Source organism: Filicampus tigris, chromosome 2, assembly GCF_054856515.1.
Source record: "Filicampus tigris isolate MCC_2025a chromosome 2, RoL_Ftig_1.0, whole genome shotgun sequence".
Taxonomy (NCBI): domain Eukaryota; kingdom Metazoa; phylum Chordata; class Actinopteri; order Syngnathiformes; family Syngnathidae; genus Filicampus; species Filicampus tigris.
Genome location: NC_141218.1, coordinates 10022578 through 10049045, shown reverse-complemented (window position 1 = coordinate 10049045; position 26468 = coordinate 10022578). Strand labels below are relative to the sequence as shown.

The following is a 26468-nucleotide window of genomic DNA, read 5'->3' as shown; positions in this document are numbered from 1 at the left end:
ATATTCACAAAAACAGTGATTTAAAAATAAATACTCAAACACAGCAGGTCACATTGACCCATCACATTTTTTGGTGCACCAAAGAAACAAACAAGGTGTTAAGTCAGGTTCATTAATAAATAACTTGAACATTTATTTTAAAGACATTTTAAATGCGGCATTTTAAAGTCACAGCTACTTTTTTTTTTTTTTTTTTTTAAACGTAATTCCCAAATCGCTTGCCCCACTGTCACTTTTGAAAAACAAACATGGCCCTTGACACAAACATTTGCACCCTCTACAACCGCAACACGTGTTGCACAACAAATGGTGTGCAGCTTTTAGTGTAACAGTTAACGTAAATTATGGGGGAAAAAACTTGCTGTGAAATTCTGAACAGGCGCTGCACGTTACCAGTTTGAAAAGCAACCTGTCGCCCCAGTGTGCTTATTCTTCCATTAACGAGGTGTTGTTCTTTGCGCTATCCAGACGGTCCAGGATTTTGCTGTACAGCTGCGACATCTGTGCACAGACAGTACAGTCAGCTCCATAAATCGTGGGACGTGGCCTCACTTCTCATCTTTTTGACTCTAAGCGCAATCACACTTGGACTAGAAATGAAAGGAACAAGATGTGCTTTAAAGCGGAAGTCAACCCAAGCATATTTTTTTTTCAAGAATATGTTCCCAGCAGGCCCACTAGTTGAAACACGGCATTCTGATTAATTTTGCGTTTGTGGAATATAAGTTAAGTAGCAAAATGCACTTGTTTTTTAGCCATCTCCCGGGGCGGCCATTTTTTCTTCTGTCGACTGAAAATGACATCACAACTGCTTACAACGACCAATCACAGCTGACCCGTTCTCTGAATCTGAGCCGTGATTGGTCGTTGTGAGCAGTTGTGATGTCATTTTCAGTCGACAGAAGACAAAATGGCCGCCCCCAGGGATGGCTAAAAACGAGTGGATTAACACTTATTCCACAAACGCAATATTTATCAGAATGCCCCGTTTCAACTAGTGGGCTTGCATAGAACATATTCTTGGGAAAAAAAATGTTTGCGTTGACTTCCGCTTTAACCGCAGACTTTCAACTTTAACTTAAGGGCATTTGTTTGTATTACCGTATGTGCCTCCCACTTTTTTAGCGACCAAAAGTAATGGGGCAAAGTCACGATCTGACTGCGTGACGTCGCCCTACCTGCGTCTTGTAGCTGTCTTGCAGGGGTCCCAGGTGGCGCACGAAGCTCATGGCCAGGCCGCACCACTTCTCCGCCTCCATGTAGCGCGCCAGGCTATACAGCAGGATGCCCGTGTTCCAGGCGCGGGTCAGCAGCCACAGGATCTGCGTCTCCGGAAGGCCGTCCGGCTGCAGGAAGGATCCAGAAAAGAGCCAGATGGGCAAAGATTTGTACCGTCATTAAAGCGAGTGGCAACTCCTTTCAAAAGGCCCCGGGGCCTCCTTTGCCATCCACAGAATTCCTGCGGCTTGCTTCGAGTGGCGGCTCGTGGAATGAAAAGGGGGGAAATGTGCAATCCCACTGGTAATTTGACACCTCTTTCAGACTTTCCAGTTGGCAGGAAGGCGGGCGGTGAATGGAAGCTTCCGATAATTTAGGGATGTCAAACTTGTTTGGTCGTCATGGTTGGTTATAACGGTGAAAGCACATCAATGTTTCCCCACTCATTATGCCCCCCCCTCCCCGCCCCCAAAAAGTCACAACGTGGAACCGACTTTGGTTTTAAGATCACAGTTCGGCTCACATAGCCACAAATACTTTTACTCTCCAATAGTATGACTCAAATCAACGTAGGGCGACAATAACCTGAGTAAATGAAGTGAAAAAACCTACTCAAATATTGAGTTATTGGTCAGTTTTGCTCTGTCAAATCATGGAATATCTCAAATATGAAATATAAATTTAGATATAGCCCAGCAATATCACTTGCACCAAAACAATCATGCAATTTAGTCTTTATAAAATAATATAAATTCTGCCGCAAGAAATCTCTTGTGACAAAATTTACACTGATGAAATTACGCCAGTGAATTGCTGAAGTTGAGTATCACATTATGACGGGATAAATTGCACCTTTATAAAGTTGGAATTCTGCATTCAGCAAAACAAAACAAGGCAATTCCTTGCGGTTCCTTCAGGTGACTGGTGGAGTACTTTTCGTGTGTCAGGTGGCTCTTCTATGAAGAAGTGACGAAACTAGGGATGCGCCGATCGATCGGGCACCGATCATGATCGGCCGATTTTCGTGAAAAGTTCAGTGATGGGAATATTCGGTCAAAGCCTTTTAATGCCGATCAAAACATCCGATCGCCCGCAGCTCATGCTTGGCTGCCGCGAGACGAAATGGCCAAAAAGTTGATTTGTTTAATACGCGACGACGTCCCTCCGTCCAAAAGCATCACTCGCGCAAAATTAAGGCAATAATATGTCTGTTTTTTTCCAGATAATGCATAATAGCAGTCACCATAAATAAATGAAAAAAATATAGATATTCCATGGGATCGTAATCGGTATCGGTCTCAGCCGATCTCACTCATGCACGATCGGTATCTGTATCGGTGTCATAAAACCTGACCGGAACATCCCTGAACTAAACTAAGGCTGAGTGTTTAAAATGAATTCAAGATTTCTAAAGGAATCTGCCAGCGAGCAAGAGTCTTGTAGTTTCCTCAAAGTGATGTTATACAATAGTCTCCCAGCGAGAGAGGGAGAACAGACGCTAAGGAATACTTTAAAAAGTGTCTTTTACTAGGTTGGAGTATGTTTTAACCCCGTGAAAGTGGAAGTCAAAACCCCAAAAATTCTTTGCAATAAAATGTTCCATGCAGCCCCGCTAATCTAAACATGGCCTTCTGATTGATATTGTGATTGTGGAATATGAAGTAAGCAGCATAATCCACCCGTTTTTGTCCATCTCTGGGGGCAGCCATTTTGCCACTTTCTGTCACGTCAATTTTACTCGACAGCAAATGACAAAATGGCCGCCCCCTAAAAACAAGTGGATTTTTCTGCTTACTCCATATTCCACAAACGCAATGTGCCGTGTTTAGACTAGTGCAGGCGCAACGAACATATTGCAAAGATTTTTTGGGGGGGGATCGACTTCCCCTTTAAATGCGGGTAGAAAGGCTAAACCTATTAAATGTTTATCTAATGTGAATATTCTCACTTCATTCTCAGGGCATTGAAATCGATCACGTTGTGGATGTCTTGCACTCTAACACAAGAACAGGTCGCGGGTGGAGGCGGCGCGCTGACTCACGGCGGCGACGGCGATGATGGCCAGCGCCTCCTCGTAGTAGTCCCAGGCCTCGTGCAGGAGGCGGGCCTCCATTTGGGAGGCGCCGCTGGGCAGGGAGAGCTTGATGAGGCTGTGGATGCACTTGCTGAGGAGGAGACAAACGGTGAGGGGGCGGCGCTTCACGCTGGGGATGTCGCGGCCCGAGCGGCGGCCATGCCTGCACTGCGCCGGGTCCACCTGTGGTTGTTTCTTGTGAAGGGACAGCGCCACCCTCAGGGCCTTCTTGCATAGCAGAGGGAAGTGGGCCGGAGGCTCCATGGCTAATGCTGCAGGTGCGAGACGGTGTTATCGGGTGTGTTCGACAACGGCAACGTTTCTTTCTAGGGCTGCGCGATTAATGTGTTTTTGTTGTTTTGTTTAGGAGCTTTACTGTACAAGAAAGTTTCTGCCAAGGATATTTCAGTGAAGGGAAACTAACAAAATAACTACAACTAAAATTGGAAAAAAAAACCCAAAAAAAACACTTGCTAATGAAATAAAATCTTATGTCTATAAAACTAACTACAATTATAATTCTAGTGAAAATGTTTTCTAATTTTAAATATATAAATATCCATAGCTACAGAAGAAGGAACGTCAGTCGTTTAAGAATTGGAGTTTACATATTCACACAGTAGCTTTGAGACCTTTTTTTCCAATCTTACACTCCGCAACCGGGAAACTTTCAACTTTCTATGTGCTTCCAAGCCACATTTCATTTGAAGGCCACGTGGCCCAAGGCCTGTTCCTTTGTTGCCTGTTACTACCTGCAATGGTCTGCAGCACTTTGACCTCCACGTTGTCCTGCTCCAAGATGGAGTCCAGCACGCTGGCCACTCGGGGGTCATTGAGTTTGGCGCGCGCCTCAAACTCGTAGAGCAGCAGCAGCGTATCCGTCGGATCCTTCGGGTAGCTTCCTGCCCATGCGGGAATTCAGTCCTCGCGTCACTTAGTAGTGCCTCTCGGTTCCAACTAGGACTAAACTCGCATGCTACCTGTCGCCTTCAGGGTTTTCCACACCTCAGCGCATAATGCGATGTGCTCCAAAGCCTGACTGAGATCCTGTGTCTGGAAAGCACGGGGAAACTTGTTCAAATGATATAACCAAGATTGACCTCAAACAAATTTCGCAGAGCCTCGAGCCAGTTTGTGAAGCACAACAAACCCGGTCGGCGCGAGGAGCTGTCCTGCAGAACTCCAGAGCGGCGGCGGCGGCCATGAGCAGGCACGTTTTCTGGGCCGCCAGGATGGCGCGATCGGGACGACACATCTGGGACAGCTGGACAAAAGCGTCGACGTTATTATTACGCGGTCAGCACATCAAGTATGAGAGCTCGAAATACTCTTTTACTTTCTTTTGTCACGTTTCTTTTTTGGCATTGCGCTTGCAGGTGCGCTTACCTGGTAGGAGAGCGCAAAGAAATCCCGCATCCTGTTCGGGTTGCTCTCACACCGCAGTGCCGAGTTCCAAGCTGCGATCGACGCAAAGAGGAAGCCGCGTGATTGTCAGCATCGGCATTCGGCGGCGGAGAGCGCCGAGCGAGACTTTGGTACCGATCTTTCTGAACCAGTTGGCTTCCTCGGCGCACTGCTCCGCTGTCAAGCGCAGCCGTTGTGCAAGCTTCTGCAGCGCTGCGATGACGGCAGACAAAAAACATTTGTGGCCTACGATACGGGGGGGGGGGGGGGGCTCGCCCACACGAGACGGGACTACACACGGGCGTACCCGTCTTTAAATACGGCAGCAGCGCATCCAGACTCCCGTCCCTGTCGAGAAGTGTCCAAAAGTGAATTTGATAGGGGTGTGTGAATCAATATTTCAATATTCTTACCTTTTCTCATCACTGGACGTTTCCACAGCGGTGAGGACCAGTCGAACGAGACACCTGGAAAATAGATGAATAGTCTTCACTCGATCGCCGTCGTTGTTCTTAAAAGCCGTACGGGGTGCAATAAATTAAAAAAAAGATGAGTTGACAGCAGTTTAATAGGCAGAAATGAATTTGCACGCACGTACCTTCGTGGCTGACCAGATCCTTGTGCGGCAAAGCATTAAAGTGATCCTAAATGTATTTCATTTGTTTTTTTGTTGTTTTTTTTCGTTTTCACCAACCTGAGAGCCTTCAGAACCAGAGCTTCGTCTTTGCAGGTTTCGCACAAATTTTCCAGCACCTTGGCGGCCGTGTCCTGCTGTTTGTTCTGTCGCAAGCGGCAAAACACCCTCATCGGCGGCGAACCAGATGTCGACAATCTAACGCGGTGTTTTCCGCCCTTGATCGAGCCAAGCGAAAATGACACAAAAAGTACCGTACACAGCGCATATCGTTCCGCGCATACCTCCAAGGCGATCTGAGCGGCCCGGCAGAGGAGGTTGGACGTGGCGTTCTCGGACACGGGGCCGCTGGCTTTGAGATCCTTGGACAGAAGCGCCATCGTGTTCACCGCCTTGGCAGCTAATTCGCGCACACGGGACGGGCCGATTACAATCCGATGACAGCAAGTGAGCGTGAGCCGATTTCCAACGCGGTCACCTCGCTCCACGTCATTCTCGAGCATCGCGATCTTGTAAATGCCGAATTGTGTGAAAACGCTGTCGGGGTCGCAGCGCTCGGCCTCGTTAGCGGCTTCTTTGGCCTGAGAGGAATGCAGAGCGAGGACGAGAAAGAAACGAACACAACGACACTTGAAGCTCAACTAGTCCGTTGAAATGAACCGAATCGGGTCTTTCTGCCTTTTCCAGCTGTTTCAGTTGCGTGAAGCAGAAAGTTCTGTTCCTCTGCAGTTTGGCCAAGTTGGAGTCCATCTCTCCGGCCCGGAAGATACTCAGAGAGTAGTCGTACCACTGCAGCGCCTCGGAGTAGTCTGTCGCCTACGTAGGACATCAAATCAAATCAACCCTTGAATTGATTTTTTTTTTTTTTTTTTTATTCTATTTCTGAAAAGCACTATATAAATAAAGTTTGATTGAGTGATGGATCAAAATGCGTACTGCACATAAATGATATTAAAAATTCCTTTCTACTTTTGTAATTAAGTACTTTTTACAGTGTTTGTTTTTAATTTTGACTTGCGGTGCAGGAGTTGAATCAGTACTTCCAACGTTTCCCATCTTTTTTTTTTTTTACACAAGTGTTAATACTTCTACTTAATTACAAGTGGGAGTACTTCTGCCACCTCCATTCAACCAGTGACAACATTGGGTACACCTGCACAAAATGTCAAGATTTTTGACCATCTCGTGAAACTCAATATAATATGAGAAAGAACTTTTAGTATGACACAATGCACACACATGGACACAAATGTACGACAAGGCTGGTACCTCAACGTATTTTGCCGCTTTATCCCACAACAGGGCATGTAGGCTCGAGAGGTCCTGCGGTGCCAGCTGCTTTCCCGCGTAGTGAACTGCGCGGGCGCAAGTCGTTACGCATTTGTACGCGGGAGCAATTAAGCAACGCCCGCCGAGGAGCGGCACCATTGATGACGTCCTCTATCTTCTGCTTGCCCAGCAGCTCTTTGTCTCTGTGCAGCAGGAGCTCGATGTGCAGGACGAGGGCGGTTCCCAGGGCGGGCGACGACTCAAACTGCTGACTCGCACGTTTCAAAAGCTCGAATGCTGCCGCTTCCCTGGGAGAATGCGTGGAAAGCAATTGGAGCATTTATTTCACGTTATTAATATCCAGGTTAAGTATTAGTATGCTCTTAGTGTTAGTTTAGTGTTTTGAGCATATCCTTGCTGACCAGTGGAAAACAATTGTCCATTTTTTTCATTTTCAGTTTCTTTTTTTTTTTTTTTACGTGAATGGGGTTTATGTGTTACAGACATCCCATTAATACTAATCCATGACACCCTGATTAGTTGGGCCTACTTAGTTACTAGTGCAGCACAGAAGTTTACTAGTAACAGTTAAATGCATATTAGTGGGAACTAGATGTGAAAAAAATGCAACTAGTTAAGGAAGTCGTTAAACTAATGTGCCCGAGTTGTTCTACTAGCGCTTTGAATGATCCTACTAGTGAGGACAAAGTCCATACTAGTGCTTGAGGGACCGTAAGCTAGTTTTGAAGAATATTGAACAAATGCTCGAGTGGCTTTGAATCCCAAGAGCAGCACATGTATGTATGTATGTTTGTTTTCCGGCAAGGTGTGCTTACCTGTTTTCGGACAGAAGGAGCTTGACTGCACTGAGGCAAACTTCAAGGGAAACGTCAGCTTGTAGCATCTCGTCCAGACCTGCGAAAACGTTTCGCTTGCATCTCAGGAGGGAAGGTTTTGAAATATAAACGAGCGGAGAGGATCATTTCCCGTGCTCTGAACTAACCCGCCATGATGCTTTCTTCGGAGGCCGCGCATCTCAGGAGTATTCTGATCTTTAAGAAGAGCCCAGAGGTGCTCACACATCCCTGACAAAAGTGGCACATGGCTTACATGTTGTTGTTTTTCGCTTGCTATCATTTTGTCTTCATATCGGACCTTGTTGGCCATGTCCACAGCAATAAGGGCCTCGTTGTGAAACCTCTGAGCGTCCCACTCCAGATAAGCAGTGGCCAGGAGGCGCAAAACCTTGGCCTGAAGACGGGCGAAACAAAGCACATTCTTTCTAGTTGGTTCGTATCGTTTAAAAGTAGGGTTAGAGTTTCAAAGTAGGGTTTCAAATTAGGGTTAGGGTTTCAAACTAGTGTTTCAAAATAGGGTTAGGGTTTCTAGCTAGGGTTTCAAATTGAGGTTAGGGTTTCACAGTAGGGTTTTAAATTAGGGTTAGGGTTTCCAACTAGGGTTAGGGTTTAAAGGAGGGTTTCAAAATAGGGTTAGGGTTTCAAAGTAGGATCTCAAACTAGGGTTAGGGTTTCAAAGTTGGGTTTCAAAGTAAGCTTAGGGTTTCAAAGTAGGGTCTCAACCTAGGGTTAGGGTTTCAAAGTAGGGTTTCAAACTAGGGTTAGGGTTTCAAAGTAGGGTTTCAAATTAAAGTTAGGGTTTCCAGCTAGGGTTTCAAACTAGGGTTAGGGTTTCAAATTAGGGTTTCAAAGTAGGGTTTGAAACTAGAGTTAGGGTTTCAAAGTAGGGTCTCAAACTAGGGTTAGGGTTTCAAAGTAGGATCTAAAATTAGGGTTAGGTTTTCAAAGTAGGGTTTCAAACTAGGGTTAGGGTTTTAAAGTTGGGTTTAAAACTAGTGTTAGGGTTTCAAAGTAAGGTTTTAAATAAGGTTTAAGGTTTCCAACTAGGGTTAGGGTTTCAAGGTAGGGTCTCAAACTGGGGTTAGGGTTTCAAGGTAGGGTATCAAACTAGGGTTAGGGTTTTGAACTAAGGTTTAAAACTAGGGTTAGGGTTTCAGAGTAGGGTTTCGAACTAGGGTTAGGGTTTCAAAGTAGGGTTTCAAACTAGGGTTAGGGTTTCAAACTAGGGTTTCAAACTAGGGTTAGGGTTTCAAAGTAGGGTTTCAAACTAGGGTTAGGGTTTTAAAATAGGGTTTCAAAGTAGGGTTAGGATTTCCAACTAGGGTTAGGGTTTCAAAGTAGGGTTTGAAACTAGGGTTAGGGTTTCAAAGTAGGGTTTTAAATTAGGGTTAGGGTTTCTAGCTAGGGTTTCAAAATAGGGCTAGGGTTTCAAAGTAGGGTTTAAAACTAGGGTTAGGGTTTCAAAGGAGGGTCTCAAACTAGGGTTAAGGTTTTAAAATAGGGTTTCAAAGTAGGGTTAGGGTTTCAAACTAGGGTTTAAAACTAGGGTTAGGATTTCCAACTAGGGTTAGGGTTTCAAAGTAGGGTTTGAAACTAGGGTTAGGGTTTCAAAGTAGGGTTTTAAATTAGGGTTAGGGTTTCTAGCTAGGGTTTCAAAATAGGGTTAGGGTTACAAAGTAGGGTCTCAAACTAGGGTTAGGGATTAATAGTAGGGTTTTGAATTAGGGTTAGGGTTTCCAACTAGGGTTAGGGTTTAAAGGAGGGTTTCAAACTAGGGTTAGGGTTTCAAAGTAGGGTCTCAAACTAGGGTTAAGGTTTTAAAATAGGGTTTCAAAGTAGGGTTAGGGTTTCAAACTAGGGTTTCAAAATAGGGTTAGGGTTTCCAATTAGGGTTAGGGTTTCAAAGTAAGGTTTGAAACTAGGGTTAGGGTTTCAAAGTAGGGTTTTAAATTAGGGTTAGGGTTTCTAGCTAGGGTTTCAAAAAAGGGTTAGGGTTTCAAAGTAGGGTTTCAAACTAGAGTTAGGGTTTTAAAGTAGGATTAGGATTTAAGGGAGAGTTTCAAAGTAGGGTTAGGGTTTCATAGTAGGATCTCAAACTAGGGTTAGGGTTCCATAGTAGGGTCTCAAAATAGGGTTAGGGTTTCAAAGTAGGGTTTTAAACTAAGGTTAGGGTTTCAGATTAGAGTTTCAAACTAGGGTTAGGGTTTCAAACTAGGGTTTCAAACTAAGGTTAGGGTTTCTAACTAGGGTTTTAAAATAGGGTTAGGGTTTCAAAGTAGGGTTTCAAATTAGGGTTAGGGTTACAAAGTAGAGTTTCAAACTAGGATTGGGGTTTCAAACTAGGGTTTTGAACTAGGATTAAGGTTTCTAGCTAGAGTTTCAATCTAGGGATAGGGTTTCAAAGTAGGGTTTGAAACTAGAGTTAGGGTTAGAAAGTAGGGTTTTAAATTAGGGTTAGGGTTTCCAATTAGGGTTAGGGTTTAAAGTAGGGTCTCAAACAAGGGTTAGGGTTTCTAGCTAGTGTTTCAAAATAAGGTTAGGGTTTCATAGTAGGGTTTTAGATTAGGGTTAGGGTTTCCAACTAGGGTTAGGGTTTCAAAGTAGGGTTTCAAGGTAGGGTCTCAAATTAGGGTTAGGGTTTCAAAGTAGGATTTTAAACGAGGGGTTAGGGTTACAAAGTAGGTTTTCAAACTAGGGTTAGGGTTTCAAAGTAGGGTTTCAAAATAGGGTTAGGGTTTCTAGCTAGGGTTTCAAAATAGGGTTAGGGTTTCAGAGTAGGGTTTAAAACTAGGGCTAGGGTTTCAAAGTAGGATCTCAAACTAGGGTTAGGTTTTCAAAGTAGGGTTTGAAACTAGGGTTAGGGTTTCAAACTAGGGTTTCAAACTAGGGTTAGGGTTTCAAACTAGGGTTTCAAACTAGGGTTAGGGTTTCAAAGTAGGGTTCTAAACTAGGGTTAGGGTTTCAAACTAAGGTTTCAAACTAGGGTTAGGGTTACTAGCTAGGGTTTCAAACTAGGGTTAGGGTTTCAAAGTAGGATTTCAAACTAGGTTAGGGTTTCAAAGTAGGGTTTCAAATTAGGGTTAGGGATTCAAAGTATTGTTTCGAACTAGGGTTAGGGTTTCAAACTAGGATTTCGAACTAGGGTTAGGGTTTCTAGCTAGGGTTTCGAACTAGGGTTAGGGTTTCTAGCTAGGGTTTCAAACTAGGGTTAGAGTTTCAAAGTAGGGTTTCAAACTAGGGTTAGGGTTTCAAAGTAGGGTTTCAAACTAGGGTTAGGGTTTCACAGTAGGGTCTCAAACTAGGGTTAGGGTTACAAAGTAGGGTTTGAAACTAGGGTTAAGGTTTCAAAATAGGGTCTCAAACAAGGGTTAGATTTTCAAAGTAGGGTTTTAAATTAGGGTTAGGGTTTCCAACTAGGGTTAGGGTTTAAAGGAGGGTTTCAAACTAGGGTTAGGGTTTCAAAGTAGGGTCTCAAACTAGGGTATGGGTTTGAAAGTAGGGTTTGAAACTAGGGTTAGGGTTTCAAAGTAGGGTCTCAAGCTAGGGTTAGAGTTTCAAAGTAGGGTTTTAAATTAGGGTTAGGGTTTCCAACTAGGGTTAGGGTTTAAAGGAGGGTTTCAACCTAGGGTTAGGGTTTCAAAGTAGGGTCTCAAACTAGGGTTAGGGTTTCAAAGTAGGATTTGAAACTAGGGTTAGGGTTTCAAAGTAGGGTTTTAAATTAGAGTTAGGGTTTCCAACTAGGGCTAGGGTTAAAAGGAGGGTTTCAAACTAGGGTTAGGGTTTCAAAGTAGGGTCTCAAACTAGGGTTAGGGTTTCAAAGTAGGGTTTCAAAGTAGGGTTAGGGTTTCAAGGTAGGGTCTCAAACTAGGGTTAGGGTTTCAAGGTAGGGTTTCAAATTAGGGTTAGGGTTTCAAACTAGAGTTTCAAACTAGGGTTAGGGTTTCAAAGTAGGGTTAGGGTTTCAAAGTAGGGTTTTAAATTAGGGTTCGGGTTTCCAACTAGGGTTAGGGTTTAAGGGAGGGTTTCAAACTAGGGTTAGGGTTTCAAAGTAGGATTTTAAACTAGGGTTAGGGTTTCATAGTAGGGTCTCAAACTAATGTTAGGGTTTCAAAGTAGGGTCTCAAACTAGGGTTAGGGTTTCAAAGTAGGGTTTAAAACTAGGGTTAGAGTTTCAAACTAGGGTTAGGGTTTCAAAGTAGGGTTTCAAACTAGGGTTAGGGTTTGAAAGTAGGGTTTGAAACTAGGGTTAGGGTTTCAAAGTAGGGTCTCAAACTAGGGTTAGGGTTTCAAAGTGGGGTTTTAAATTAGGGTTAGGGTTTCCAACTAGGGTTAGGGTTTAAAGTAGGGTTTTAAATTAGGGTTAGGGTTTCCAACTAGGGTTAGGGTTTCAAAGTAGGGTCTCAAACTAGGGTTAGGGTTAAATAGTAGGGTTTCAAACTAGGGTTAGGGTTTCAAAGTAGGGTTTAAAACTAGGGTTAGGGTTTCTAGCTAGGGTTAGGGTTTCAAAGTAGGGTCTCAAACTAGGGTTAGGGTTTCAAAGTAAGGTTTTAAATTAGGGTTAGGGTTTCAAAGTAGGGTTAGGGTTTCTAAGCAGGGTTTAAAACTAGGGTTAGGGTTTCAAAAAAGGGTCTGAAACTAGGGTTAGGGTTTCAAAGTAGGGTTTCAAACTAGAGTTAGAGTTTCAAAGTAGGGTTTAAAACTAGGGTTAGGGTTTCTAGCTAGGGTTAGGGTTTCAAAGTAGGGTCTCAAACTAGGGTTAGGGTTTCAAATTAGGGTTTCAGACTAGGGTTAGGGTTTCAAAGTAGGGTTTGAAACTAGGGTTAGGGTTTCAAAAAAGGGTCTGAAACTAGGGTTAGGGTTTCAAAGTAGGGTTTCAAACTAGGGTTAAAGTTTCAAAGTAGGGTTTAAAACTAGGGAGTAGGGTTTCTAGCTAGGGTTTCAAACTAGGGTTAGGGTTTCAAAGTAGGGTTTTAAATTAGGGTTAAGGTTTCCAACTAGGGTTAGGGTTTAAGGGAGAGTTTCAAATTAGGGTTTGAAACTAGGGTTAGGGTTTGAAACTAGGGTTTGAAACTAGGGTTAGGGTTTCAAACTAGGGTTAGGGTTTCCAGCTAGGGTTTCACACTATGGTTAGGGTTTCAAAGTAGAGTTTCAGATTAGGGTTAGGGTTTCAGAATAGGGTTGCAAACTTGGGTTATAGGGTTTCAAAACAGGGTTTCAAACTAGGGTTAGGGTTTCAAAGTAGGGTCTCAAACTAATGTTAGGGTTTCAAAGTAGGGTCTAAAACTAGGGTTAGGGTTTCAAAGTAGGGTTTGAAACTAGGGTTAGGGTTTCAAACTAGGGTTTCAAACTAGGGTTAGGGTTTCAAAGTAGGATTTGAAACTAGGGTTAGGGTTTCAAAGTAGGGTATCAAGCTAGGGTTAGGGTTTCAAAGTAGGGTTTCAAACTAGGGTTAGGGTTTCTAGCTAGGGTTTCAAACTAGGGCTAGGGTTACAAAGTAGGGTTTCAAATCAGGGTTAGGGTTTCAAAGTAGGGTTTCAAACTAGGGTTAGGGTTTCAAAGTAGGGTTTTAAATTAGGGTTAGGGTTTCCAACTAGGGTTAGGGTTTCAAAGTAGGGTCTCAAACTAGGGTCAGGGTTAAATAGTAGGGTTTCAAAGTAGGCTTAGGGTTTCAAAGTTGGGTCTCAAACTAAGGTTAGGGTTTCAAATTAAGGTTTCAAACTAGGGTTAGGGTTTCAAAGTAGGGTTTGAAACTAGGGTTAGGGTTTCAAAAAAGGGTCTGAAACTAGGGTTATGGTTTCAAAGTAGGGTTTCAAACTAGGGTTAGAGTTTTGAAGTAGGGTTTAAAACTAGGGTTAGGGTTTCTAGCTAGGGTTTCAAACTAGGGTTAGGGTTTCAAAGTAGGGTTTGAAACTAGGGTTAGGGTTTCAAAGTAGGGTCTCAAACTAGGGTTAGGGTTTCAAAGTAGGGTTTTAAATTAGGGTTAGGGTTTCCAACTAGGGTTAGGGTTTAAAGTAGGATTTAAAACTAGGGTTAGGGTTTCAAAGTAGGGTTTTAAATTAGGGTTAGGGTTTCCAACTAGGGTTAGAGTTTAAGGGAGGGTTTCAAACTAGGGTTAGGGTTTCAAAGTAGGGTTAGGGTTTCAAGGTAGGGTCTCAAACTAGGGTTAGGGTTTCAAAGTAGGATTTTAAACTAGGGTTAGGGTTTCAAAGTAGGGTTTCAAACTAGGGTTAGGGTTTCAAAGTACGGTTTCAAATTAGGGTTAGGGTTTCTAGCTAGGGTTTCAAACTAGGGTTAGGGTTTCAAAGTAGGGTTTCATATTAGGGTTAGGGTTTCAAAGTAGGGTTTCAAACTAGGGTTAGGGTTTCAAATTAGGGTTTGAAACTAGGGTTAGGGTTTTAAAGTAGGGTCTCAAACTAGGGTTAGGGTTTCAAAGTAGGGTTTTAAACTAGGGTTAGGGTTTCAAAGTAGGGTTTCAAACTAGGGTTAGGGTTTCTAGCTAGGGTTTCAAACTAGGGTTAGGGTTTCAAAGTAGGGTTTCAAATTAGGGTTAGGGTTTCAAAGTAGGGTTTCAAACTAGGGTTACGGTTTCAAAGTAGGGTTTCAAACTAGGGTTAGGGTTTCAAAGTAGGGTTTGAAACTAGAGTTAGGGTTTTAAAGTAGGGTCTCAAACTAGGGTTAGGGATTCAAAATAGGGTTTTAAATTAGGGTTAGGGTTTCCAACTAGGGTTAGGGTTTCAAAGTAGGGTTTCAAGTTAGGGTTAGGGTTTCAAAGTAGGGTTTCAGATTAGGGTTAGGGTTTCAGAATAGGGTTGCAAATTTGGGTTATAGGGTTTCAAAACAGGGTTTCAAACTAGGGTTAGGGTTTCAAAGTAGGGTCTCAAACTAATGTTAGGGTTTCAAAGTAGGGTCTAAAACTAGGGTTAGGGTTTCAAAGTAGGGTTTGAAACTAGGGTTAGGGTTTCAAACTAGGGTTTCAAACTAGGGTTAGGGTTTCAAAGTAGGATTTGAAATTAGGGTTAGGGTTTCAAGGTAGGGTATCAAACTAGGGTTAGGGTTTCAAAGTAGGGTTTCAGATTAGGGTTAGGGTTTCAGAATAGGCTTGCAAACTTGGGTTATACGGTTTCAAACCAGGGTTTCAAACTAGCGTTAAGGTTTCAAAGTAGGGTCTCAAACTAATGTTCGGGTTTCAAAGTAGGGTCTCAAACTAGGGTTAGGGTTTCAAAGTAGGGTTTAAAACTATGGTTAGGGTTTCAAACTAGGGTTACGGTTTCAAAGTAGGGTTTCAAACTAGGGTTAGGGTTTCTAGCTAGGGTTTCAAAATAGGGTTAGGGTTTCAAAGTAGGGTTTCAAACTAGGGTTAGGGTTTCAAAGTAGGGATTTAAATAAGGGTTAGGGTTTCAAAGTAGGGTTTTAAATTAGGGTTAGGGTTTCAAAGTAGGGTTTCAAACTAGGGTTAGGGTATCAAAGTAGGGTTTGAAACTAGGGTTAGGGTTTTAAAGTAGGGTCTCAAACTAGGGTTAGGGATTGAAAATGGGGTTTTAAATTAGGGTTAGGGTTTCCAACTAGGGTTAGGGTTTCAAAGTAGGGTTTCAAATTAGGGTTAGGGTTTCAAAGTAGGATCCCAAACTAGGGTTAGGTTTTCAAAGTAGGGTTTCAAACTAGGGTTAGGGTTTCAAAGTAGGGTTTCAAACTAGGGTTAGGGTTTCAAAGTAGGGTTTTAAATTAGGGTTAGGGTTTCCAACTAGGGTTAGGGTTTCAAAGTAGGGTCTCAAACTAGGGTTAGGGTTAAATAGTAGGGTTTCAAAGTAGGCTTAGGGTTTCAAAGTTGGGTCTCAAACTAAGGTTAGGGTTTCAAATTAAGGTTTCAAACTAGGGTTAGGGTTTCAAAGTAGGGTTTGAAACTAGGGTTAGGGTTTCAAAAAAGGGTCTGAAACTAGGGTTATGGTTTCAAAGTAGGGTTTCAAACTAGGGTTAGAGTTTTGAAGTAGGGTTTAAAACTAGGGTTAGGGTTTCTAGCTAGGGTTTCAAACTAGGGTTAGGGTTTCAAAGTAGGGTTTGAAACTAGGGTTAGGGTTTCAAAGTAGGGTCTCAAACTAGGGTTAGGGTTTCAAAGTAGGGTTTTAAATTAGGGTTAGGATTTCCAACTAGGGTTAGGGTTTAGAGTAGGATTTGAAACTAGGGTTAGGGTTTCAAAGTAGGGTTTTAAATTAGGGTTAGGGTTTCCAACTAGGGTTAGAGTTTAAGGGAGGGTTTCAAACTAGGGTTAGGGTTTCAAAGTAGGGTTAGGGTTTCAAGGTAGGGTCTCAAACTAGGGTTCGGGTTTCAAAGTAGGATTTTAAACTAGGGTTAGGGTTTCAAAGTAGGGTTTCAAACTAGGGTTAGGGTTTCAAAGTACGGTTTCAAATTAGGGTTAGGGTTTCTAGCTAGGGTTTCAAACTAGGGTTAGGGTTTCAAAGTAGGGTTTCATATTAGGGTTAGGGTTTCAAAGTAGGGTTTCAAACTAGGGTTAGGGTTTCAAATTAGGGTTTGAAACTAGGGTTAGGGTTTTAAAGTAGGGTCTCAAACTAGGGTTAGGGTTTCAAAGTAGGGTTTTAAACTAGGGTTAGGGTTTCAAAGTAGGGTTTCAAACTAGGGTTAGGGTTTCTAGCTAGGGTTTCAAACTAGGGTTAGGGTTTCAAAGTAGGGTTTCAAATTAGGGTTAGGGTTTCAAAGTAGGGTTTCAAACTAGGGTTACGGTTTCAAAGTAGGGTTTCAAACTAGGGTTAGGGTTTCAAAGTAGGGTTTGAAACTAGGGTTAGAGTTTTAAAGTAGGGTCTCAAACTAGGGTTAGGGATTCAAAATAGGGTTTTAAATTAGGGTTAGGGTTTCCAACTAGGGTTAGGGTTTCAAAGTAGGGTTTCAAGTTAGGGTTAGGGTTTCAAAGTAGGGTTTTAAACTAGGGTTAGGGTTTCAAAGTGGGGTTTCAAACTGGGGTTAGGGTTTCAGAGTAGGGTTTAAAAGTAGGGTTAGGGTTTCAAAGTAGGATCTCAAACTAGGGTTAGGTTTTCAAAGTAGGGTTTCAAACTAGGGTTAGAGTTTCAAACTAGGGTTAGGGTTTCAAACTAGAGTTAGGGTTCCTAGCTAGGTTTCAAACTAGGGTTAGGGTTTCAAAGTAGGGTCTCAAAATAGGGTTAGGGTTTCCAAGTTGGGTCTCAAACTAGGGTTAGGGTTTCAAAGTGGGGTTTCATACTAGGGTTAGGGTTTCAAACTAGGGTTTCAAACTAGGGTTAGGGTTTCTAGCTAGGGTTTCAAACTAGGGTTAGGGTTTCAAAGTACGGTTTTAAAATAGGGTTAGGGTTTCCAACGAGGGTTAGGGTTTTAAAGTAGGGTCTCAAACTAGGGTTAGAGTTTATTAGTAGAGTTTCAAAGTAGGCTTAGGGTTTCAAAGTAGGGTCTCAAACTAGGGTTAGGGTTTCAAACCAGGGTTAGGGTTTCAAAGTAGGGTTTGAAACTAGGGTTAGGGTTTCAAAGTAGGGTTTCAAACTAGGGTTAGGGTTTCAAACTAGGGTTTCAAACTAAGATCAAGGTTTCTAGCTAGGGTTTCAAACTAGGGTTAGGGTTTCAAAGAAGGGTTGTAAATTAGGGTTAGGGTTCCCAACTAGGGTTAGGGTTTCAAAGTAGGGTCTCAAACTAGGGTTAGGGTTTAATAGTAGGGTTTCATAGTAGGGTCTCAAACTAGGGTTAGGGTTTCAAATTAGGGTTTCAAACTAGGGTTAGGGTTTCAAAGTAGGGTTTCAAACTAGGGTTAGGGTTTCAAAGTAGGGTCTCAAACTAGGGTTAGGGTTTCAAAGTAGGGTTTCAAACTAGGGTTAGGGTTTCAAAGTAGGGTTTTAAATTAGGGTTAGGGTTTCCAACTAGGGTTAGGGTTTCAAAGTAGGGTCTCAAACTAGGGTTAGGGTTAAATAGTAGGGTTTCAAAGTAGGCTTAGGGTTTCAAAGTTGGGTCTCAAACTAAGGTTAGGGTTTCAAATTAAGGTTTCAAACTAGGGTTAGGGTTTCAAAGTAGGGTTTGAAACTAGGGTTAGGGTTTCAAAAAAGGGTCTGAAACTAGGGTTATGGTTTCAAAGTAGGGTTTCAAACTAGGGTTAGAGTTTTGAAGTTGGGTTTAAAACTAGGGTTAGGGTTTCTAGCTAGGGTTTCAAACTAGGGTTAGGGTTTCAAAGTAGGGTTTGAAACTAGGGTTAGGGTTTCAAAGTAGGGTCTCAAACTAGGGTTAGGGTTTCAAAGTAGGGTTTTAAATTAGGGTTAGGATTTCCAACTAGGGTTAGGGTTTAAAGTAGGATTTGAAACTAGGGTTAGGGTTTCAAAGTAGGGTTTTAAATTAGGGTTAGGGTTTCCAACTAGGGTTAGAGTTTAAGGGAGGGTTTCAAACTAGGGTTAGGGTTTCAAAGTAGGGTTAGGGTTTCAAGGTAGGGTCTCAAACTAGGGTTAGGGTTTCAAAGTAGGATTTTAAACTAGGGTTAGGGTTTCAAAGTAGGGTTTCAAACTAGGGTTAGGGTTTCAAAGTACGGTTTCAAATTAGGGTTAGGGTTTCTAGCTAGGGTTTCAAACTAGGGTTAGGGTTTCAAAGTAGGGTTTCATATTAGGGTTAGGGTTTCAAAGTAGGGTTTCAAACTAGGGTTAGGGTTTCAAATTAGGGTTTGAAACTAGGGTTAGGGTTTTAAAGTAGGGTCTCAAACTAGGGTTAGGGTTTCAAAGTAGGGTTTTAAACTAGGGTTAGGGTTTCAAAGTAGGGTTTCAAACTAGGGTTAGGGTTTCTAGCTAGGGTTTCAAACTAGGGTTAGGCTTTCAAAGTAGGGTTTCAAATTAGGGTTAGGGTTTCAAAGTAGGGTTTCAAACTAGGGTTACGGTTTCAAAGTAGGGTTTCAAACTAGGGTTAGGGTTTCAAAGTAGGGTTTGAAACTAGGGTTAGGGTTTTAAAGTAGGGTCTCAAACTAGGGTTAGGGATTCAAAATAGGGTTTTAAATTAGGGTTAGGGTTTCCAACTAGGGTTAGGGTTTCAAAGTAGGGTTTCAAGTTAGGGTTAGGGTTTCAAAGTAGGGTTTTAAACTAGGGTTAGGGTTTCAAAGTGGGGTTTCAAACTGGGGTTAGGGTTTCAGAGTAGGGTTTAAAAGTAGGGTTAGGGTTTCAAAGTAGGATCTCAAACTAGGGTTAGGTTTTCAAAGTAGGGTTTCAAACTAGGGTTAGAGTTTCAAACTAGGGTTAGGGTTTCAAACTAGAGTTAGGGTTCCTAGCTAGGTTTCAAACTAGGGTTAGGGTTTCAAAGTAGGGTCTCAAAATAGGGTTAGGGTTTCCAAGTTGGGTCTCAAACTAGGGTTAGGGTTTCAAAGTGGGGTTTCATACTAGGGTTAGGGTTTCAAACTAGGGTTTCAAACTAGGGTTAGGGTTTCTAGCTAGGGTTTCAAACTAGGGTTAGGGTTTCAAAGTACGGTTTTAAAATAGGGTTAGGGTTTCCAACGAGGGTTAGGGTTTTAAAGTAGGGTCTCAAACTAGGGTTAGAGTTTATTAGTAGAGTTTCAAAGTAGGCTTAGGGTTTCAAAGTAGGGTCTCAAACTAGGGTTAGGGTTTCAAACCAGGGTTAGGGTTTCAAAGTAGGGTTTGAAACTAGGGTTAGGGTTTCAAAGTAGGGTTTCAAACTAGGGTTAGGGTTTCAAACTAGGGTTTCAAACTAAGATCAAGGTTTCTAGCTAGGGTTTCAAACTAGGGTTAGGGTTTCAAAGAAGGGTTGTAAATTAGGGTTAGGGTTCCCAACTAGGGTTAGGGTTTCAAAGTAGGGTCTCAAACTAGGGTTAGGGTTTAATAGTAGGGTTTCATAGTAGGGTCTCAAACTAGGGTTAGGGTTTCAAATTAGGGTTTCAAACTAGGGTTAGGGTTTCAAAGTAGGGTTTCAAACTAGGGTTAGGGTTTCAAAGTAGGGTCTCAAAATAGGGTTAGGGTTTCAAAGTAGGGTTTCAAACTAGGGTTAGGGTTTCAAACTAGGGTTTCAAACTAGGGTTACGGTTTCAAAGTAGGGTTTCAAACTAGGGTTAGGGTTTCTAGCTAGGGTTTCAAAATAGGGTTAGGGATTCAAAGTAGGGTTTCAAACTAGGGTTAGGGTTTCAAAGTAGGGTTTCAAACTGGGGTTAGGGTTTCAGAGTAGGGTTTAAAAGTAGGGTTAGGGTTTCAAAGTAGGATCTCAAACTAGGGTTAGGTTTTCAAAGTAGGGTTTCAAACTAGGGTTAGAGTTTCAAACTAGGGTTAGGGTTTCAAATTAGGGTTTCAAACTAGGGTTCCAAACTAGGGTTAGGGTTTCTAGCTAGGGTTTCAAACTAGGGTTACGGTTTCAAAGTACGGTTTCAAACTAGGGTTAGGGTTTCAAATTAGGGTTAGGGTTTCAAAGTAGGGTTTCAAACTAGGGTTAGGGTTTCCAGCTAGGGTTAGGGTTTCAAAGTAGGGTCTCAAACTAGGGTTAGGGTTTCAAAGTAGGGTTTTACACTAAGGTTAGGGTTTCAAAGTAGGGTTTTGAACTAGGGTTAGGGTTTCTAGCTAGGGTTTCAAACTAGGGTTAGGGTTTCAAAGTAGGGTTTTACACTAAGGTTAGGGTTTCAAAGTAGGGTTTCGAACTAGGGTTAGGGTTTCTAGCTAGGGTTTCCAACTAGGGTTAGGGTGTCAAACTAGGGTTTCAAATTAGGGTTAGGGTTTCAAAGTAGGGTTTCAAAGTAGGGTTTCAAACTAGGGTTAGGGTTTCAAAGTAGGGTTTCAAACTAGGGTAAGGATTTCAGAGTAGGGTTTAAAACTAGGGTTAGGGTTTCAGAGTAGGGTTTAAAACTAGGGTTAAGGTTTCCAACTAGGGTTAAGGTTTCAAATTAGGGTTTGAAACTAGGGTTAGGGTTTCAAAGTAGGGTCTCAATCTAGGGATAGGGTTACAAAGTAGGGTTTTAAATTAGGGTTAGGGTTTCAAATTAGGATTTCAAACTAGGGTTTTGGTTTCATAGTATTGTTTCAAAATAGGGTTTAGGTTTCAAAGTAGGGTTTCAGTTTAGGGTTCGGGTGTTAAAGTAGGGTTTCGATGTAACCACATTTGCTTTTGTGAAGTATGAAAGTATTACATTTTTTTTCTGGTCGTGGGTAAATGTGAGCGCAGACTTCAACGTGGACGCGTGGCGCCGGCGATGTGTTGTGACTACAAGTGCCCAAATAAATGGGAAATGTCATGTCATGTCATCTTCCAAACCGCTTATCCTATATAGGGTCGCGGGGAGTTGCTGGAGCCTATCCCAGCCGTCAATGGGCGAAGGCAGACTACACCCCGAACTGGTCGCCAGCCAGTCGCAGGGCACACATAGACACTGTCACTGAGCGGGAATCGATCCCACGCTGCCCGCACACAACTCAGGCGTGTGTACCACTACACTATCAGCGGACTAAATGGGAAATTGTTTTTTTAAACTTATTTTGGAGTGCTGCTCCCTAATGGCACAGAGCAATAAGTAGTAAGGTACAACAACAACTAGAAAGTTTTTTTCCATGTAATCCAAATAATGATTTTGGAAACACAACATTCATTCATTCATCAACTCTGACTGATCTCCACAATGAGGGTACGAGCATGTACAGGACTGTCATCATACCTGGACTTGAGCTTCAGGGGCATATTTCACATGCATCTTGATGATGTCATAGCTCTGCCTAAAAAAAATAAATAAATAAATAAAAAAACATTGTATATGTACCGTACTTGTAAACATTCATTTTTATAACACTCAATTACATGTACCGTAACCAGAAGGTGCATTCTTCAAACTTTTGATGGTGGTACATGTGGATTCCGAAGTTGTAGCACATTAGGGACAGGAAGCTTGTCTGCAACGGTGAGAGAAAACACAGGCACGGGAGAACATTCAAAGTCTATACAGGGAGGCCGGAGCCGGGATCAAACCCACGACCTCTGAACTGTGAGACGTGCTAACCAGTCGACCGCCCATACTGTGTGTGTGTGTGCGTGTGTGGGTGTGTGTGTGCGGGGGTGTGTGTGTGTGTGTGTATGTGTATATATATATATATATATATATATATATAAATATACTGTGTACGTATATATGTACATATATATACGTATATATATATATATATATATATATATATAGATATATATATATATATATGTATATAAATATATATATATATATATATATTTATATATATATATATATATATGTATATATATACATAAATAAACAATATTTGGTGCATTCACCCCCCCCCAAGAATTTGTTGATTGAAATGTATTCATTCTATTTTTTGATTCATTATACAGTAAGTCCTCGAGTTACGACGTACGCGACCTACAACGTTTCGACTTTACGACACCTGCGCCTCTTCCGCTATTTTGTCCCTTGCACAACAGTGACTTTTTACATGCAGTCAATATTCGGGTTAAGGTGAAAATTCTCATTTCTGAAACATTCGGAATAACCTACTTTCAACTGTCAATAAAACACTTGATATTCATGTCCCGCACCACAAGAATGAAGCAGCCGGTTTACTCCTCGCTCCAAAAGTGAGCTTTTGTGCTGTCTCTGTGCTCGTTTACCTCTGCTTGTGTATTTCTGGTGTCTTGCGCGCCAACACACAGCACAAGCACAAGCACTTCCTGCACTACAAAGACCAAGATTCCTTGCGGTTGAACATGCACAGAGTGTCTCGTGCAACCGGGGTATTCCGATAGTGTCTGTTTGTAATGGTAAGTACTGCATCTTAGTTTTTTATTTTAACGTACTTTCTTTTTTTATATGAAGTATTTTGACATAAATTTTCGACTTTAATAGTGAAATCCGACATACGCGGAAATTTGTGTTAAATTGCCAGTTTAGGAACAGAATTCGTTCATAAATCGAGGACTTCCTGTATTCAATAGTGTCAATTGATTAAGAATTATCTTTAAAAAATTACACTAAAATGTTAATATACTGCACCTTTTTGTAACTACTTAAGTTAATAAGTTTAATTGTAAATGACAAATAAAAAATCAGCGAAAAACTTTAAAAATAATCTATCCATTATTTAACCATTCTAACATTGGTTGGTTAAAACATAAATCTTTTTGCATTCATGTACTTAGTAATTTGTTAGGTGAGTTACAGTAAAAAATGCAACAACATTAAAATAAAATATTTATGTTGTAAATATTTGTCTAGTTTAATGAATTAATTCATTATGAAGACATTATTATTGACAAAATGCAAGAAAAAAAATATTGTTTCTATTGTTCAAAAACGACTTTACATATTACATTTCCAGGCTGTTTTTTAATGAATGGCTGAAAGTGCATCAGCAAATGCGGGTCTTTTTTTTCCACTTCACTTGAGCGGAGCAGTATCTGAGGGGGGTCCTTAGAAAATTGCCTCCCGTGTAACGGCAGGTTGATTATACTGTACTTGAGCGGGTAGGCGATGCAGCATGTCTTTGCAACGTTGCACGTGGGCCTCAGCCTCTTGGTGGCTCCCTTGAATCACGGCCTGCAAGGAAGACACATGGCCTGTGCTCAAAATCACTCCTTTCCCACTGCGTCAGAGCTCTGCAATGGCTTTCATCTGTCCGCTGTGGCTCTCATTGATTTTAGAAAATTTCAAACTACTTCATTTGCTTTTAAAATGTAATTCTAAATTTGAAGATGGTGCGCTACTAACATAAAAATAACACTTTTGTAGCTCATAGCCTCCCGAGGACATCTTAGAATCTCGCATGAAGATGATCCACATAGTCCGCTATACAACAATTCCTACTGGGGAGTGGGAGTTGAGTGAACGATTCATGCTTTCAAGTAAAAGTGAAACATATCTCCGTCAATACAGTTTCGCCCGCTCATTGTTTATCACTTGACATTTTAGCTGTCTGGCAAGTCTGTCATCACAACACCTCCTCGGCTTCCCAATCTCACAAGAACAAACGTGGAAGGTGTTGCTGCAGCGCACCAATTCTGCCTGATAGGAGAGGATCCGGAGCAGGTCTTTCTCCACGTCCATTTTGGATGCGTCGCTGTCTTGTGTGCCGTGACCTCTGGATGTCAGCAGGCTGAACAGAGTTTCAACACTCTAGAGCACATCGGAAAATAGAGGACAACGGATTTCAAGCCATCGTTTATGCTTGGTAGAGGTTTATAGTTTCCAGGATAGTTCAACATTTAAATGTTTAATATAATGCTTAACTCCCTTTTACTGTATGTGTTGCTGCTCCGTGCGTGGTAAAGTATCAGTTGTTTGAAAGTTGATGATTTATGCAATACAATACAATACAACACAACTTTGTTGATATACGTATTAATGATATTCATCCATGTGACATTTCCTATCATTACAATGATTTCTCCATAATCATCATGAACGATGTTTGCATTGTCAAAAGATCACCTCAACAACATCCCTAGGAAATCACAATGTCCTATACCCAGAGTGTCCTATTTCTTGACAGCAAGAAAATGAGAACAAAACATACTTTTGGAAATTGTGTTTTTAATAAACCTAAGTGTGTGTTAATAATCTTAAATGTGTTTAAAGTGTATTGGAGGGGTAACACTAGATAATCTTTTTTTTTTTAATGGTGTCTTCATATTGCAGATGGTCTCCTATCACGGAGTTCACTATTATCTTTTGTCACCTTAATGGCCAGCCTGAGGAAATGATCCGCCATCTCTGGATTCTTGCAGTCCAGCCAAGTCCTTCCAGTTCTGCAGGCCATCTGTATGAAATAAAATATGGCAAGAATGGTTTGATCCTCGTAAGACTTTTTTTAAGCAGCCCCAGGTGCTCACCAAGATTTGCTTTCGGATGGTGCCCTCTGGTGGCTCAACGGGCTCACTGCAGTACATCATACAGCATGCAGCATGACGGGCTGCAAAATTGGATTATTACTTTCTAATCGAATATCCAAATCATTATAGTGTGCACTTGTACCTTTGGCTTTCTGACTTGTACTGATGGAGTCGCCCACATTCTTACTAACAGTCCAGTTCCACAGCTGGATGGCACACTCTTCAAGCTGCGACATGGAAGAATTGGAACATAACCTTAGTCAGGTTATAAACGGTATACAGGTGAGAGCTGTAGACTGTCATGTTTTAATCTACCTGTGGATCCACAATTTTCGCATCATCGGCCAGAGCAGACACTTCAGAAAAGATCATGTCAATCACCTCACTGGAATTAGTTTGCTGATTCTTAACAAGATCTGCTGTGAGGCCTGAGAACATACAACATGAATTATTTTAGACATTTTTTAACTCTCAAAACAAGTCTGAGATTGTGTGTTTTGACAAGGTACTTGATTTGCTAGTGGCATAGTACAAAGTATATTGTCTGAGTCCTGGCATGAGACACGGACACTAAAAAGGCAGTGTAGTGAATTGATAAGCTTGTATTTGCTTGTCTTTTTCTCAAGCCATAAATTGGTCACTCTGGACTATACTATTCTTTGTAACTGATAGATATAATTTGTTTAACCCGTGAGGGAATTTACATCGTGCAGCGTGTGTGAAAAGGAACTAGATATTAAAAACAGCTAATAAAGTCTATATTCCTGTTATAAATGTATTGAAACAATTGATACATTTTCTTGATTACACGGGGAAATTAAAGTAAGCACAGGTGGCACCAACCAGTTTCCTCAAAAGGTCTGGGATGGAATGAATAACTTTGTCAAGGACATTAAGGTCCTAATATGAATTACGAAAATAAGAATAACGCAATAAGAAATCACCATCAGTATTGACTGAAAACGTTTCATAATGACTTCAGTTATACAAAAAAAAAAATCTATCAGCGATTTATAATGCCGGGTGACTTTCACACATCCTGTATATCCATTGTATTTACAATTGGTATCTGAGTATCTGATTCTTAACATATTGCTTAAAGTCAAATTCAAGCAAGTGAACAAATGCTGTATCCATCCAAGTTGGATATTACAGTTAAATTCAGACTGATTTTTAGAGGTAAAATTGCATTAATTTGACAGTATTTATAAGTAGTTATAATTGAATAAGACCATTATTTGTGTTTTGTGTAAACTACTACAGGTATTGGTGTATAGTTGGGCTGGAAAAGTAATAAGAAAGAGTTAATTCACCGTTCGTGTTTGTTTAATCCTGAAAGTTTCTTTTGGCTTTAGCTACGTTAGGCTAGCCACCTGTTAGTTAGCACATGAGTTCATTTGCGAGCCGTTTAGTATGCAATTCGTCGACAAAACTGTCTAAAAACACTATAATTAGCACAAAAACGCCGCGTCTGTTGAATGCGCAAAATATTCTTACGTGTCACAGATGAAACAAAGTGCTCCATGTCGAGGTATCGCCACCGGGAAAATGCTCAAATTTGCTTCGCCCTTGGTTGCAGGCTGACAGCCACCACGAGGTGTGCCACAGAGCTCTTGGAAGGTAAAAAAAAAAAAAAAATGTTTAAACACTTTCTAAAGTTCTAAAACACTTTCTAAAGTTCTGAACCTTTGGAGCTTTGTTTTGACCATCCTACTCAATGCATTTAATAAATACTGCTCTTTATGTCTTTCTGTCAAGCTAACTTGTAGCAATCAAAGGATACTACTTCAGAATTAAATGATTTACATTGGTTATTTTTCAAATAGACACATGTGTAAAATAAACACAAGAAATTCCAATATTATTTATTAATGAATAAATAAATAAATAGGATCTCAGCATTTACCTCTCTGACACCAATAATACAAAACCATAGGCCAATACAATGAAATTCATTGAAGTTGGTAGTCGGAAACGCTAACGGAAGCCTGTTTAAAATGATAGTCGGACCAGGCTAGACGATTACTATTTGGTCCGGCCGGACGAAATGATGGATAAATGGATGGCCGAAGGGTGTCCCGGCTGTAGCGGAGGGCGATAAACGCACCGCAAATTTTTAGTGAAATGCCCAGCTCTGTGTATTTACTGCTATTACTTTATACTGTAAAAACATCATAACAAGCAT

The 26468-nt window shown here is 41.5% G+C and overlaps 1 protein-coding gene across 3 annotated transcripts; it reads right to left on the bottom strand.

Moving 5' to 3' along the window:
* Positions 1–103: 103 nt before the first annotated feature.
* tex11 (testis expressed 11) lies at positions 104–26014 on the bottom strand. Of its 3 annotated transcripts, none has more exons than XM_086024087.1 (29): positions 25781–26014; positions 24599–24711; positions 24426–24510; positions 24284–24363; positions 24130–24210; positions 23448–23567; positions 22911–22991; positions 21251–21336; positions 21105–21162; positions 7755–7850; positions 7603–7684; positions 7436–7514; positions 6756–6907; positions 6600–6685; positions 6009–6146; positions 5809–5911; positions 5615–5730; positions 5391–5548; positions 5110–5163; positions 5004–5044; positions 4832–4909; positions 4679–4749; positions 4443–4556; positions 4273–4345; positions 4045–4194; positions 3456–3564; positions 3260–3383; positions 1179–1346; positions 104–501 (listed from the first exon to the last, which is right to left on the bottom strand). In XM_086024087.1, the coding sequence occupies exons 1-29, from the start codon at positions 25806–25808 to the stop codon at positions 427–429; spliced, it is 2799 nt and encodes a 932-aa protein (XP_085880213.1). In that variant the 5' UTR covers positions 25809–26014; the 3' UTR covers positions 104–426. The 3 variants fall into 3 exon arrangements, with proteins under 3 accessions (XP_085880213.1, XP_085880215.1, XP_085880214.1); XM_086024089.1 differs by having other exon boundaries at positions 5391–5476; XM_086024088.1 differs by having other exon boundaries at positions 24665–24711.
* Between the last annotated feature and the right edge of the window lie 454 nt (positions 26015–26468).

What these genes read in the sequence shown, in the direction of transcription:
- tex11 (XM_086024087.1), bottom strand. Translation starts at nt 25,808, where the DNA reads ATGGAGCACTTTGTTTCATCTGTGACAC. An exon ending in CCGCTCAGATCGCCTTGGAG is followed by an intron (nt 5,549 to 5,614) that starts GTATGCGCGGAA and finishes GGCTCGATCAAG; the next exon opens with GGCGGAAAACACCGCGTTAG. An exon ending in CTGGTTCTGAAGGCTCTCAG is followed by an intron (nt 5,164 to 5,390) that starts GTTGGTGAAAAC and finishes TCTATTTTCCAG; the next exon opens with GTGTCTCGTTCGACTGGTCC.